This window comes from Entelurus aequoreus, linkage group LG19 (genome assembly GCF_033978785.1).
Source record: "Entelurus aequoreus isolate RoL-2023_Sb linkage group LG19, RoL_Eaeq_v1.1, whole genome shotgun sequence".
NCBI classification, from domain to species: Eukaryota; Metazoa; Chordata; class Actinopteri; order Syngnathiformes; family Syngnathidae; genus Entelurus; species Entelurus aequoreus.
The window spans coordinates 27,918,324-27,933,956 of NC_084749.1; the positions used below are offsets into that span (position 1 = coordinate 27,918,324).

The 15,633-nt window shown below is 42.3% G+C and overlaps 1 protein-coding gene across 2 annotated transcripts in view; it reads right to left on the minus strand.

Annotated features, from left to right (window-relative positions):
- The window catches only part of tie1 (tyrosine kinase with immunoglobulin-like and EGF-like domains 1), a 77,224-nt gene that overhangs the window by 39,239 nt on the left and 22,352 nt on the right, over positions 1-15,633 (minus strand). For both annotated transcript variants that reach the window (XM_062028206.1, XM_062028204.1), the window contains exons 5-8: positions 7,712-7,843; positions 5,644-5,784; positions 5,417-5,545; positions 3,647-3,792 (exon numbers count right to left, since the gene is read on the minus strand). In XM_062028206.1, the coding sequence (XP_061884190.1) occupies positions 3,647-3,792; positions 5,417-5,545; positions 5,644-5,784; positions 7,712-7,843 (548 nt within the window). The remainder of the gene's footprint in view (positions 1-3,646; positions 3,793-5,416; positions 5,546-5,643; positions 5,785-7,711; positions 7,844-15,633) is intronic.

Consider the following 15,633-nt stretch of genomic DNA (forward strand, 5'->3'; position numbering starts at 1 on the left):
CTTGGCGTCGTGGTGCAGGAACCAGAGCTTGGCGTCGTGGTGCAGGAACCGGAGCTTGGCGTCGTGGTGCAGGAACCGGAGCTTGGCGTCGTGGTGCAGGAACCGGAGCTTGGCGTCGTGGTGCAGGAACCGGAGCTTGGCGTCGTGGTGCAGGAACCGGAGCTTGGCGTCGTGGTGCAGGAACCGGAGCTTGGCGTCGTGGTGCAGGAACCGGAGCTTGGCCGCGTGGAGCTGGTACCGGAGCTTGGCCGCGTGGAGCTGGTACTGGAGCTTGGCCGCGTGGAGCTGGTACTGGCAGCACTGGAGCTTGGCGTGGAGGAACTTGACGTGGTGCAGGTGGCCTAGCTGGGGGTTGCTGCTTGGCAGGCCGAAAGACCGGTGGTGGTGGACGGGCCGGAGGTTGCTGCCTGGCTGGGCGCAGCTAGGTCACCCCACTATTACAGCACCTGGCCCTAGCCCCCCCCTCAAGGAGCGGATACCAGACGCGCTCCCCGTCTGGAACCGTTTTTTTGGGGTGGGTGGAGGGAGGTCAGGAGGGGGGCAGAATCCCCCCCATTAAATTGTCCAAAATGTCTATTCACCACCTCCACTTTAGACTGGGTATGAAAAAATCTAAATTTAGAAAAAATCTTCTCAAAAGGATTTTTTTTTTAAACAAAGTCCTTAGTGGGCGGCTGACAGAGGGTGTAAATAGAATCAAAAAAAATTCTTGGTCTCTGACGTCATGACCAGTGGGCGGGATGACGTCATCAGCACGGGTCTCCTGCGGCGGCGAGGAAGACTGGGCTGGTTGGGGAATCCTGTGGTCCGGAGGAGGATCCTGGGGGAACGACGCGCCATGCTGGCGAAAAGAAGCCTTTCTGGCTGGCCTCCATCTTCGCCAGCGCGTCTCCATCACCTTCTCATGGCTCGTCTGCGGAAGAACGTCTGCTGCGTTCATTCTGTCACGTTGGGGGGTCGCAGCGTGCTGCGGGGTTGTTCTTCCAGAGCAAAGACGGCTCCGGACGACAGCGTGAAGGTAGGCTTGGATTTATTTAACATAAATAAATCACTACCATAACCACAAAAATACAACAAAAAAGGCAAGCGTGCCTAAAACACAAATGAAGCTGCTAGTTAACAGAAACTATGACATGGACTATGAAAACTTACTTGGTCAGAATGATACCTGAACTGGTGTGACATAAAGACAATGAACGCAGAACGAGTGAACAGAAAGAAAGACTTAAATAACACAGACATGATTAACAACAGGTGCGTGACTCAAAACGTGAAACAGGTGCGTGACATGACAGGTGAAAACTAATGGGTGACCATGGAAACCAAACCAAACAAGGAAGTGACACCAGGAACTAAAAAAAGAGTCCACAAAACAAACAGCACATGGCCAAACAAAAACATGATCAACAGACATGACAGTAAGAAAAGGAGTAGGAAGAAGCTGAGCTTATTTAATCCTACCACTTTTCATACCATACCAATTTTATCCTGTTTCCTTGTTCTCTGTAACATAACAGTGAAAAAATAAATAATAAATAAATAATATACCATAGTAAATAAACAAATATTAAATACATAAATCCTTTTTTTCTCAATACATTTTTTTTAAAAAGCACATCAAAGCACTTAAACGGCCGTATGTGTATTTTGGCCAGTCAGAAGCCTAAAAAAGCAACCCTGTTGACTCCTGGAGGATAGAGATGGGTATTTTGTAGCCTCTATTTTTTATTTTTTGTCAGCTAAATATAAAGTTAAAGTTAAAGTCCCAACGATCACCACACACACACAGGGTGTGGTGAAATGTGTCCTCTGCATTTGACCCATCCCCATTTTCACCCCCTGGGAGGTGAGGGGAAAGGGAGCAGCAGCGGTGGCCGCCCTCTGGAATCATTGCCAGGTATGGCCAGCGCTGCCTGCAGGAGCAAAGGTCACGGCCTCTGTCCATGGTGCTGAGGACAGAGCACCATCAGACGGGGGCGTGGCAGTGCTGACGGCGAGACACAGCCGGCAGGCGGTTAGATTTCACAGGTGGTACGTTGTCATTAACAGTAAGCGGCCGGGAGCAGGAGAGGAGAGGATACGGACGTGACTAAAAAGTCCCGTTCTGCAGGAGGAAGATTTTGAAAAAACCTATGTACATTAAAAACTTTGTTAAAAACTGCACGCTTGGCTCCTGTGCCGTGTCTACAGTGGAACTGCTAGGAAGCAACTTCCACAGCCCCCAATTCCAACCATTGATGCTGAGTGCCAAGCAGGGAGGTAATGGGTCCCATTTTTATAGTCTTTGGTATGACTCGGCCGGGGTTTGAACTCACGACTTACCAATCTCAGGACGGACACTCTAACCACAAGGCCACTGAGCAAAAGACACACCGTAATGTATTTCTTACAATGCAGTGGTCATTGTTTAATGCTTGGTGGGGACTGCATGGAAGGGAGGTATCAAGCATGCTATCTGCAAAACATATTGTAATGAACGTGTTAGGGGAGCATTGAGCAGCAGCGGTGGCCGTGCTCGGGAATCATTTTGGTGATTCAGGGTTGGACTCCCCAAGCAGGGAGCCAATTGGTCCCATTTTTATAGTCTTTGGTATGACTCGGCTGGGGTTTGAATTCACGACTTTCCAGTCTCAGGGCAGACACTCTAACCACAAGGCCACTGAGCTAATAACAGTATTAAGGTTCGTTGAACACCCAAAAATAGAATGAATTAACCTATAATCTAACTTAGAGACTTTAAAAATAAAGTAATCAGTAAGGTAAATAAGTTACTTTTTAAAGGAGTAATCAGTAATCAGATTACTTTTTCCAAAGTAACTGTGGCAACACTGCTCATAAGTCAAGACTGCATTTTCTGCTGTTTGTTGTAGTTTGAAATCATTATTATCAACGTGTTTGAGTTTTGAAAATCTCTAGTCCGATCGCAATTTTTCAAAAGTGTTTGGGTGAAAACGAATAGAAGAAAAAAAAGTGTTTTTAAAATATCCATATCTGTGCGGACATGGCCTTATTTTGTTACATACAATGATTTGTGACTATGTGTGACCAGGTCGAACACATTCAGTTTTGGTTGGTTGATGCTCTGTTCTGACTTCTGCTGCTACTTTTCCGGAAAATAAATGAATGAATCAGTTTCATGGTCTAGTGTTTTTTTTCATTTGCCCAACATGTTGAGCTACTACAGTGGTGCTTACATAAATTAATGCTAATTACTAAATTACCTTGACATCTACATTACAACATATTTCTTTGCCACACAGTAAGAAGGGGATTCATATGGCCCCATTCGTTTACCTGACACATGAAACGTGACGGATTGGTGGGGTGCACTATCCACTTTAGACACAGTAGAGTGTTGAATATTTTAAAATGTGCTTTGTGGCAGTTACATTTTTGACCACAGCATCAGTTGCTATGTAGAATGACACTTTCCATCATTTTCAGCAGACTGCGTTGCAAAATGATTAACCCCAACCTTCCTCTCACAAGATTCACCCAGGAATGGGGCTATATATATCCCTTTCCTAGTTTCACATTGGCATTGACATCCTTAGTAACTGAGCTACCGTGTGGAACAATGTCCCTTGTGGATCATTAAAGTTTGTCCAAGTCTAAGTGTTAGTGAGTAAGTTGTTGGTCTTCTTACCTTGAGCACAGTGCTGTCCAACTTCCGCAGCTCAATGCTGTCATGGCTGGGCAGAGGATTGCCTGTGGCTGAACAAAATATCTTTGGGCTAGAGTTAAGATTCCACTCTAAATTGCTGTCCAAGTCCAAGATCTCTGGAGCTCGGTCTAGAGAGAATTAAATGGTGTGAATACAAGACATAAAGAAGACAGAAAAAGAGGATGATTAAAAAAAAAGATCAATTGTTACTTTTATCCAATGTTTTTCGGTGAGGATTAGGCATGGGCCAGTTATAGAGGTGGTAAAAATGATCTATTCTTCAATGCATCACGATTAGAATGTGCACTATGCTGAATCAATAGACACATTTGCAAATATCCATTATTTACGTATGTTGAATAAAGAAATGCAGACCTAGCGCGAGCACACACGGAGGAGAGGAAAACATGCTAACCACGGCACTAAGCTGGCTTGAATGTGAAGTAGTGAAACATGAAAACAATAATAATGCTTTGCATATTTCAACTAGTGTTGTCCCAATACCAATATGTTGGTACTGGCACCGGTACCAAAATTATTTTTGATACTTTTCGGTACTTTTCGGTACTTTTCTGAATAAAGGGGACCACAAAAAATTGCATTATTGGCTTTATTTTAACAGAAAATCTTAGGGTCCATTAAACATATGTTTCTTATTGCAAGTTCGTCCTTAAATAAAATAGTGCACATACAAGACAACTTGTCTTTTAGTAGTAAGTAAGCAAACAGAGGCTCCTAATTAGTCTGCTGACGTATGCAGTAACATATTGTGTCATTTTCCATTCTATCATTTTTTCAACATTATTAAGGACAAGTGGTAGAAAATGAATTATTAATCTACTTGTTCATTTACTGTTAATATCTGCTTACTTTCTCTTTTAACATATTCTATCTACACTTCTGTTAAAATGTCACTTAATCTACTGTTGTTTGGATACTTCAAACTAGTTTTGGATGATACCACACATTTAGGTATTGATCCGATACCAAGTAGTTACAAGATCATACATTGGTCATATTCAAAGTCCTCATGTGTCCAGGGACATATTTCCTGAGTTTACAAACATAATATAAGTAAATTAAAATACGAAAGAAGATGTGGTGATGCCAAAAAATATTGACGTAATCATAGTAGTATCGACTAGATACGCACCTGTACTTGGTATCATTACGGGGGTGGGGGGTATAGTACCGAATATGATTCAGTAGTATCGCGGTACTATACTAATACCGGTATACCGTACAACCCTAATTTCAACAGAAGTCTAACTGGAATCATGTTACAGCAGAGAGTAACCAGCGAAATAGAATAAATTATCAAGTAGATTAATAAATCAGGAGTCACAATGATATTCACAAAGTGCAGCCGCCGGCCGGCAACACTTTCAACCATAGCTATAAATGAGTAGATAGACGACAGTTGTCTTTGAGCCACACTTTTGTGGCGACTGCGGGCAAAGCGTCTGGGCGTTCTGTGGTTTTAGAAGGCAAAGAAATTAAATCAAAGATGTCTGCTTGCCAAGTTTTCACTTAGCAGGCGTCCAGAGTTCTTACAAATCTAGTCTTGTATGTATACATCTATGCACTAGCATCCAAAAAACGGAAATGACGCAGTAGTCAAAGGAGTAGTAAAGTGAGGTTTACCAGCGAACACATGGCCCAGTCACATTGGCTGGCCTTCGTTACAATTGCCTAAAGTTATGATATCATTAAAATCTCATACCGGATTGACTAATAAAATAAAGAACTCACCAGATTTCTCACAGTTCTGTCCCCTCCATCCTGTGGGACACTGACATCCACTAAAGCGATTGCAGACTCCTCCATTCTGACATCGACAGCTCAGCCTGCAGTCTGGTCCATATATGTCATTATGACAGGCTGGGAGCAGAAATGTAAAAAAAAAAGGTTTTAACAGCAAACTGTACCATAGATATTTGCATTATTCGCTGACTGATTGAAGTGACGATGGCCGGTACCCTTCTCACAACGGCTCCCAAACCAGCCACTAGCGCAGGAGCAGCCGTAAGGGTCAGGTAGGCACAAGCGAAGGCCCTTGCAGTTTAGCTCTGTGCTGCACGACTCTTGGCAGTTTCGACCAAACATTCCTTCTCTGCAGGCTACAAACCATCAAAGAAGGACACATGTATTATCGAAAAGTATAAAGAGATGCATTGCATATCATTTTGTGTGAGTTGCATGTTTTAACTCCTGCAGACTGCAGTCTTTGTCAGGGGGGTTAAGAGAACTCACCAAGGGCCTGATCTACTAAGATTTCAATAAAACAGCTAAACAGCGTGTGCAAACTATGAAATTGTGTGTACTATTATTGGGGTGTTGCAGGTGATCTATTAAGACTGTGTGTACAACTGATAACAAGTGAAAAAGTGTTCCAAACCGCCCTATTCAAATGAGGTTTTTGCGTATACTACTGCCCATGAAAACACTACGTTCCCTCCATATTCATGTTACCATGCTCCTACCTGTGAAGCTATAACATCTTTTCTGTAATGTAGAATCGTAATATAGACTACAGAAACATATTTTAGCACACTAACAATGTACTTTGCGTGGGGGCGGTAGACCTTCACAACACCGAGTCTTGCGTCTGGTATGATCCAAACGCAAGAAAATGCATGTTGCAAGACATTTTTTCATTTAGGAGATACATATTTTAATACTATATTTCTTAAATGAAAATGCCATAAAAAAACACCAACAAACCTCAGAATGCATCGATTTAATTATTTTTATTCAGCCCCTTAAGTCAGATCTGGCCCGCGAACAGGTTTTATCCGCCCCGCGGGATGAGTTTGCTAAGTATAGAAATTAACCTGAAATTTTTTAATGAAAGAAACAGCTGTTCTAAATGTGTCCACTGGATGTCGAAATACCAATTTTTTGTATCTTTGTAGATGATGCTACATATGTACAAAATAAACCACATGATGTTAGTGCACCAGTCGAGGAAAATTATCAAACTACATAAATAACATACTGTAATTTGATTTTGGTATAATTTTTTTTTTTGTGATAGATTTAAAATTAACACCAATGAGTTGACTAATGAACATTATCACATACTGTAAGTAACATGTAAGTGTAAAAAACCCCCAACAACATTAGGATTTGTACAATTTCAGAATGTGCTTGTTCTATTTTTAAACAAAGAAAACAATCTGAAGATGTCTTTATTTTTAAGTTATCGTGCCGTGATTTTACCAGTCCGGCCCAATTGGGAGTAGATTTTTCTCCATGAGGCCCCCGATCTAAAATTAGTTTGACACCCCTGCCTTAAGTCATCCATCAACTACAAAGTTATAACATTCTATTGTGAATAGATGATATGTCTAATATTTAACTTTTAATATTTTGCCATGTATGTTGACAAAGCATACGTTGCCATTTCTGCACAACTCCTGGTTTGCACGTCTCTATAGAGGTACTAAAAATACATGCGACATTGCAGCTTCAGAACAATTTCAGTCTTGATAAATCACACTGCTCGTGATAAATGATTAAATTGGCATTTTTTCCTCCCAGTCAGGAGAAAATAATCATCATATCCATCCATCCATCCATTTTCTACCGCTTGTCCCATTTGGGGTCGCGGGGGGTGCTGGAGCCTATCTCAGCTGCATTCGGGCGGAAGGCGGGGTACACCCTGGACAAGTCGCTACCTCATCACAGGGCCAACACAGATAGACAGACAACATTCACACTCACATTCACACACTAGGGCCAATTTAGTGTTGCCAATCAACCTATCCCCATAATAACCATCATATCATCAGAATATATTCTGCACATTCACAAAGACAGACATGCTCATGGATTGTGCTCCTAGTTCTGCTCTAATAAGAGACACAATCCTCTGTGCACAGCTGTGCGCGTGATATAACGTTTGCACATGTTTTAGTAAATGCAAACTTTAGCAGATCAGGCCCCGAGCTCATTCAATATGTCAACTTTTGAATGTGTAACCCCTGTCAGACATAGAATATATCTTAAAGATCTCTTCATTCATGATGTAATAAGAGTACCAACCGGTCTCACAGCGTGTTCCCATAAACCCAGGAGGGCAGATACAATCTCCGTCCACATCATGACAAACTCCACCGTTGAGACACTCCGGGCAGTCCTTGTCACAGTAAGGACCCCATTTCTTACTGGGACAATCTACAAAAAAAAGTATGTTTTTACATGTTTGGAATATTTGCATGAAGATGTAAAAAGACATTCAACAAGAGTTCAACCCCTCGAAACCAGATACAATCTGGTGATTTATTTTGTCTAACAGCTTCGGCCTTGAGTACATAATCCAGTTCCTATTTATGAGATGTTCACTGAATCAAATTATGACACACAATGCAAATAGGAATTGGGAAATATCAAGAAAAGCAATAAATGTGATGCAAAATCTTTAAGCGCAACAGATGGAGGGTGGAGATAGCATTGCTATTACTCATGTCTCTTAAGAATACTGAAGTAAAGCCCATGGACTGTGTGGCCTGGAGTGATTTCACACCTCACTGAATAAGCACAAAATCAGCTCCCCACAGTGCTACACTGCTCCGAGTAAGTACATTTGGAATGCAGATTTGATATTATATTGTGTAATTAATGATCACGTTGTAACGGAGGCCAGCTGGTGTGGCCACGCAAGGGTATGTTGGTAAACATCGCTCCCTGATGGGAAAACTGCACTTTTTTGGGACATTTTGTCCATCATCTACAATCCTTATGTGAGACAAGAACACACACGTCTTTCCCTTTTCTGTGTGTTTCAAATATACCATATTTTTCGGAGTATATATTGCTCCGGAGTATAAGTCGCACCGGCCAAAAATGCATAATAAAGAAGGAAAAAAACATATGGGTAATTTATGGGTATTCAGCTTCCGGTTACGGTTCACCGTGCGTGACTGCTCGCCGTCTGTTCGCTGTTGCGAAAAAGCTAAGTATCGCTCTATCTGTGTGCTTTTAATTGTTCTACAGCTTTCTTTATCACTTCTCAAACATATTTAGTGGTACTATTTAACTTGCAAATCACCCGATCTCTGTCCCACCACCCTTTCCTCAGCTAGCTAGCTGCTAAGCTAGCGCGGAGAAAGGCAGCGCCGGTCAGTAAGAAGCTACTCCCACAGACCGCGACCACTTCCCTGAGGACAGCAGGAACTTCACTCGGTGACAGAAAACACTGTGAGTAATGGCTTCCTGCGCGTCTTGCACCATACTCACGGAGAGGTTGGCTCTGCTAGAGGGCCGTGTCCGCCAGTTAGAGCAGAGTAATGTCGTAACTTTAGATGTTGCGGACACATCTGCTAGCGTTAGCTGTAGCGAGCTAACTAGCCCAGCTTGTAGCAGTCCTAAGCGGCCTACAAGCTACGGTGTACCGGTTGAGACGCATAATAGATTTAGCTCTTTAGCTAGTTCTTCACCCCAGTCTACCGGGCACCACACCTTATTCATAGGGGACTCCATCACCCGAAACATAAAGCTTAGCAAACCAGCCACAATAAAGTGTATCCCCGGGGCCAGAGCACCTGACATTGAAGCTAATCTTAGGGAGCTAACTCGCAACAGGCCTAGTAAACACGTACGACAGGCTAATCCCACCACTAATTATGCGAATATAGTTGTACACGTTGGCTCCAATGACACTAGAATGAGACAGTCAGAGATTACAAAGAGAAACATAGCCAGGACTTGTGATCTCGCCAGAAAGATGTCCAGGCATCGAGTAATTGTCTCTGGCCCCCTGCCTGCGAGAGGCAATGATGAGAGATATAGCAGATTAGTCTCGCTTAACAAGTGGCTGTCTATCTACTGTAGGCAGCAGGAACTAACGTTTATTGATAACTGGCCCTCTTTCTGGGGCAAACCAGGCTTGCTGATGAGAGACGGCCTTCACCCTAACCAGGAAGGCGCCATCATCCTATCTAGAAACATAGACTACTATTTAAGTCTCACTTGACTGACTACACTAGAGCAAGCCCGGTCACAGGCAATTACAATGTCTGTTAGTCCGGGCGAGGAGTCAGTTAAGCTAGAACTAGCCGGCGCCAGGCTGGATAATCCATGTACGCATAGCAATTCTCTTAGAATAATACACAATTCACATAATGTTTTTTCTGTTGTGTCTGTGTCAGAGGTGGACATGCATTCTACTGAGGTGGCAAATTATGATATGTCCAGTCTATTGCAGCACCAAGCAAACAATCGGAAAATTCCCGTCATATCAATTCCTAGATATGGTCGAAACTATTTAAAGTGCACTACGCATAATAAACGCAACATTGTTAATATTGCCACTACGGATAATCTTAACAAAAACTCGTCAAAACAGCCCAATACCTATAATATGGGCTTTTTAAACATAAGATCGTTGTCTCCCAAGGCGTTATTGGTTAATGAGGTCATTAGAGACAACAATCTTAACGTCATTGGTCTTAGCGAAACCAGGCTCAAACCGGACAAATTTTTTGCGCTCAATGAGGCATCTCCTCCTAACTATATGAATGCGCATGTTGCCCGTCCTCTTAAAAGGGGAGGGGGTGTCGCACTAATATACAATGAAAATTTCAACCTTACCCCTAACCTAAATAATAAATATAAATCGTTTGAGGTGCTTACTATGAGGTCTGTCACACCGCTACCTCTCGACCTGGCTGTTATCTACCGCCCCCCTGGGCCCTATTCGGACTTTATCAGTGAATTCTCAGAGTTCGTTGCTGATCTAGTGACGCACGCCGACAATATAATCATAATGGGGGACTTTAATATCCATATGAATACCCCATCGGACCCTCAGTGCGTGGCGCTCCAAACCATAATTGATAGCTGTGGTCTTACACAAATAATACATGAACCCACGCATCGCAACGGTAATACAATAGATCTAGTGCTTGTCAGGGGTGTCACCACCTCCAAAGTTATGATACTTCCATATACTAAAGTAATGTCCGATCACTACCTTATAAAATTTGAAGTTTTGACTCTTTGTCAACAAGCTAATAATAATAATAACTGCAATAGCGGCCGCAACATTAATGCTGCCACAACGATGACTCTTGCTGACCTACTGCCTTCGGTAATGGCACCATTCCCAAATTATGTCGGCTCTATTGATAACCTCACTAACAACTTTGACGATGCCTTGCGCGAAATTATTGATAGTATAGCACCGCTAAAGCAAAAAAGGGCCCCTAAAAGGCGCACCCCATGGTTTACAGAAGAAATTAGAGCTCATAAATTATCATGTAGAAAACTGTAACGCAAATGGCGCGCGACTAAACTTGAGGTTTTCCATCAAGCATGGAGTGATAGTTTAATAACTTATAAACGCATGCTTACCTTAGCTAAAGCTAAATACTACTCAAATCTCATCCGCCTCAACAAAAACGATCCTAAATTTCTGTTTAGTACAGTAGCATCGCTAACCCAACAAGGGACTCCTCCCAGTAGCTCCACCCACTCGGCAGATGATTTTATGAATTTCTTTAATAAGAAAATTGAACTCATTAGAAAGGAGATTAAAGACAACGCATCCCAGCTACAACTGGGTTCTATTAACACAAATACGACTGTATATACGACGGACACTGCCCTCCAAAATAGTCTCTCTATTTTTGATGAAATAACATTAGAGGAATTATTACAGCGTGTAAGTGGGATAAAACAAACAACATGTTTACTTGACCCACTTCCTGGGAAACTTATCAAGGAACTGTTTGTATTATTAGGTCCATCAGTGTTAAATATTATAAACTTATCACTTTCCTCCGGCACTGTTCCCCTAGCATTCAAAAAAGCGGTTATTCATCCTCTGCTCAAAAGACCTAACCTCGATCCTGACCTCATGGTAAACTACCGACCGGTCTCCCACCTTCCGTTTATTTCCAAAATTCTCGAAAAAAATGTTGCACAGCAGCTAAATGAACACTTAGTGACTAACAATCTCTGTGAACCTTTTCAATCCGGTTTCAGGGCAAATCACTCTATGGAGACAGCCCTCGCAAAAATGACTAATGATCTATTGCTAACGATGGATTCTGATGCGTCATCTATGTTGCTGCTTCTTGATCTTAGCGCCGCTTTCGATACCGTCGATCATAATATTTTATTAGAGCGTATAAAAACACGTATTGGTATGTCAGACTTAGCCTTGTCTTGGTTTAACTCTTATCTTACTGACAGGATGCAGTGCGTCTCCCATAACAATGTGACCTCGGACTATGTCAAGGTAACGTGCGGAGTTCCCCAGGGTTCGGTTCTTGGCCCTGCACTCTTTAGTATTTACATGCTGCCGCTGGGTGACATCATACGCAAGTACGGTGTTAGCTTTCACTGTTATGCTGATGACACTCAACTCTACATGCCCCTAAAGCTGACCAACACGCCGGACTGTAGTCAGCTGGAGGCGTGTCTTAATGAAATTAAACAATGGATGTCCGCTAACTTTTTGCAACTCAACGCTAAGAAAACGGAAATGCTCGGTAAAGAATCTGGGTATTATCTTCGACCCAACTCTCTCGTTTGAGTCACACATTAAGAGTGTTACTAAAACGGCCTTCTTTCATCTCCGTAATATCGCTAAAATTCGTTCCATCTTGTCCACTAGCGACGCTGAGATCATTATTCATGCGTTCGTTACGTCTCGTCTCGATTACTGTAACGTATTATTTTCGGGCCTCCCTATGTCTAGCATTAAAAGATTACAGTTGGTACAAAATGCGGCTGCAAGGCTTTTGACAAAAACAAGAAAGTTTGATCATATTACGCCTATACTGGCTCACTTGCACTGGCTTCCTGTGCACTTAAGATGCGACTTTAAGGTTTTACTACTTACGTATAAAATATTACACGGTTTAGCTCCAGCCTATCTCGCCGATTGTATTGTACCATATGTCCCGACAAGAAATCTGCGTTCAAAGAACTCCGGCTTATTAGTGATTCCCAGAGCCAAAAAAAAGTCTGCGGGCTATAGAGCGTTTTCTATTCGGGCTCCAGTACTCTGGAATGCCCTCCCGGTAACAGTTAGAGATGCTATCTCAGTAGAAGCATTTAAGTCCCATCTTAAAACTCATTTGTATAATCTAGCCTTTAAATAGACCCCCCCTTTTTTAGACCAGTTGATCTGCCGTTTCTTTTCTTCTCTCCTCTTCTCCCCTGTCCCTTGCGAGGGGGAGTTGCATAGGTCCGGTGGCCATGGATGAAGTGCTGGCTGTCCAGAGTCGGGACCCCGGGTGGACCACTAGCCTGTGCATCGGTTGGGGACATCTCTGCGCTGCTGACCCGTCTCCGCTCGGGATGGTTTCCTGTTGGCCCCGCTGTGGACTGGACTCCTGCTAATGTGTTGGATCCACTGTGGACTGGACTTTCACAATGTTATGTCAGACCCACTCGACATCCGTTGCTTTCGGTCTCCCCTAGAGGGGGAGGGTTACCCACATATGCGGTCCTCTCCAAGGTTTCTCATAGTCATTCACCGACGTCCCACTGGGGTGAGTTTTTCCTTGCCCATATGTGGGCTCTGTACCGAGGATGTCGTTGTGGCTTGTACAGCCCTTTGAGACACTTGTGATTTAGGGCTATATAAATAAACATTGATTGATTGATTGATATACAGTATAAGTCGCACTGGAGTATAAGTTGCATTTTTTGGGGAAATGTATTTGATAAAACCCAACACCAAGAATAGACATTTGAAAGGCAATTTAAAATAAATAAAGAATAGTGAACAACAGGCTGAATAAGTGTATGTTATATGAGGCATAAATAACCAACTGAGAACGTGCCTGGTATGTTAACGTAACATATTATGGTAAGAGTCATTCAAATAATTATAACATATAGAACATGCTATACGTTTACCAAACAATCTGTCACTCCTAATCCCTAAATCCCATGAAATCTTATACGTCTAGTCTCTTACGTGAATGAGCTAAATAATATTATTTGATATTTTACGGTAATGTGTTAATAATTTCACACATACCATACCATACCATACCAACTTTATTTATAAAGCCCTTTAAAAACAACCACAGTTGAAAAACAAAGGGCTGTACACCACAAATAAATAAAGGCAAAGGACAGACTAAAAAATAAAATTTAAAACAGAAGTAAAATACACATTAAAAAAGCAAATACAAAATTACCCTAAGAACAATTTTGTTAGATAAAAAGCAGTTAAAAAAGATAAAAGTTAAAAACAGTTTAAAGTCTCATGCTGGGTTAAAAGCCAGTGAATAAAAATGGGTTTTAAGAAGGGTCTAAAAAATAGCCAAAGAAGGGGCCTGTCTCACATGAAGTGGAAGATCATTCCAGAGTTTGGGGCCCGCAACAGAGAAGGCTCTGTCCCCCCTGAGCTTACGCTTGGATTTGGGTACCTCCAGGATCAGCTGATCAGCTGACCTGAGGGACCGGGTGGGGGCATAGAGGTGGAGCAGCTCAGAGAGGTAAGGTGGGGCAAGACCATGTAAGGATTTAAAAACAAGTAAGATAATTTTAAAATGGACTCTAAAAGACACAGGCAGCCAGTGGAGGGAGGCTAAAACAGGAGTAATGTGCTCTCTTTTTCTTGTGTTTGTTAAAAGTCGGGCAGCTACATTTTGGACCAGCTGCAGACGTGAGAAGGAGGACTGACTAATTCCAAAATATAAAGCGTTACAGTAATCCAGCCGAGATGTAATAATGGCATGGATTACTGTCTCAAACTGTTGCCTAGAAAGAAGGTTTTTAACCTTGGCCAGCTGACGTAAATAAAAAAAAGCTGGCTTTCACCACTGTGCCAATCTGACGGTCCAATTTAAAATCACTGTCAATACGAAAACCCAGGTTGGTGATCACAGGCTTAACGTACAAAGCCAAGGGGGAAAAGACAACAGGGGGAAGCTCACAGGTACCACTAGGTCCAAACACTATTACTTCTGTCTTCTTTTCATTGAAGTTTAAGAAGTTTAGGGCCATCCAGGCCTTGATGTCATCAAGACAAGCAAGTAATGGCTGTATTGAAGAGGCATGATTTTTCTTTAACGGAAAATACATTTGTGTGTCATCAGCGTAACAATGAAAACAAATACCATGCTTTCTTTGGATTGAGCCCAGGGGAAGTAAATAAATAGAAAAGAGCAGTGGTCCTACAACTGAGCCCTGTGGGACCCCACATGTTAAGGGAGCAACAGAAGATTCAGAACCAGCAACATTTACAGAGAAGGTCCTGTTAGTCAAATATGACTTCAGCCAACTCAGGGCAGTACCACAGATGCCCACTTGATGTTGTAGGCGGCTAATTAAAATATTATGGTCCACCGTATCAAATGCTGCTGTTAGATCGAGTAAAACTAAAATCACATGATCACCTAAGTCTGTTGCTCGAAAGATGTCATTAAAAACCCTTACTAATGCTGACTCGGTACTATGGAGGGGTTTAAACCCAGACTGAAAGACTTCTAAAATATCAGAATCCTCTAAAAAAGTATTTAACTGGGTAAAAACAATCTTCTCCAAGATTTTTGAGAGAAAAGGCAGCTTAGAAATGGGTCTAAAATGGGCTAAAACTGAACTGTCCAGACCAGGTTTCTTTAAAAGTGGTTGAACCACGGCGTGTTTAAAACTGGTAGGAACCACACCAGAAAACAAACTGCTATTTAAAATGTTAAGAACAGGCTGCCCTATACAAGAAAACACTTCTTTAAAAAATGTAGGAGGGACAGCATCATGGGGGGAACCTGAGGGCTTCATATGATTAGTTAACTCTTGTAACTGCCGCAGAGTCACTTGCTCAAACTGATTAAAAACAGCAGAGTAGTTAAACGGGACAGAAGGGTCAGAGGTCGGAACAGAGATGAGAGCCCTCGTTGTGGCAATCTTATCAATAAAATACTTTAAAAAGGCATTGCACAATTCAGAGGAGGGTTCCAAACATGTAGGCTGAGGGGCATTAAGAACAGAGTCAATGGTTT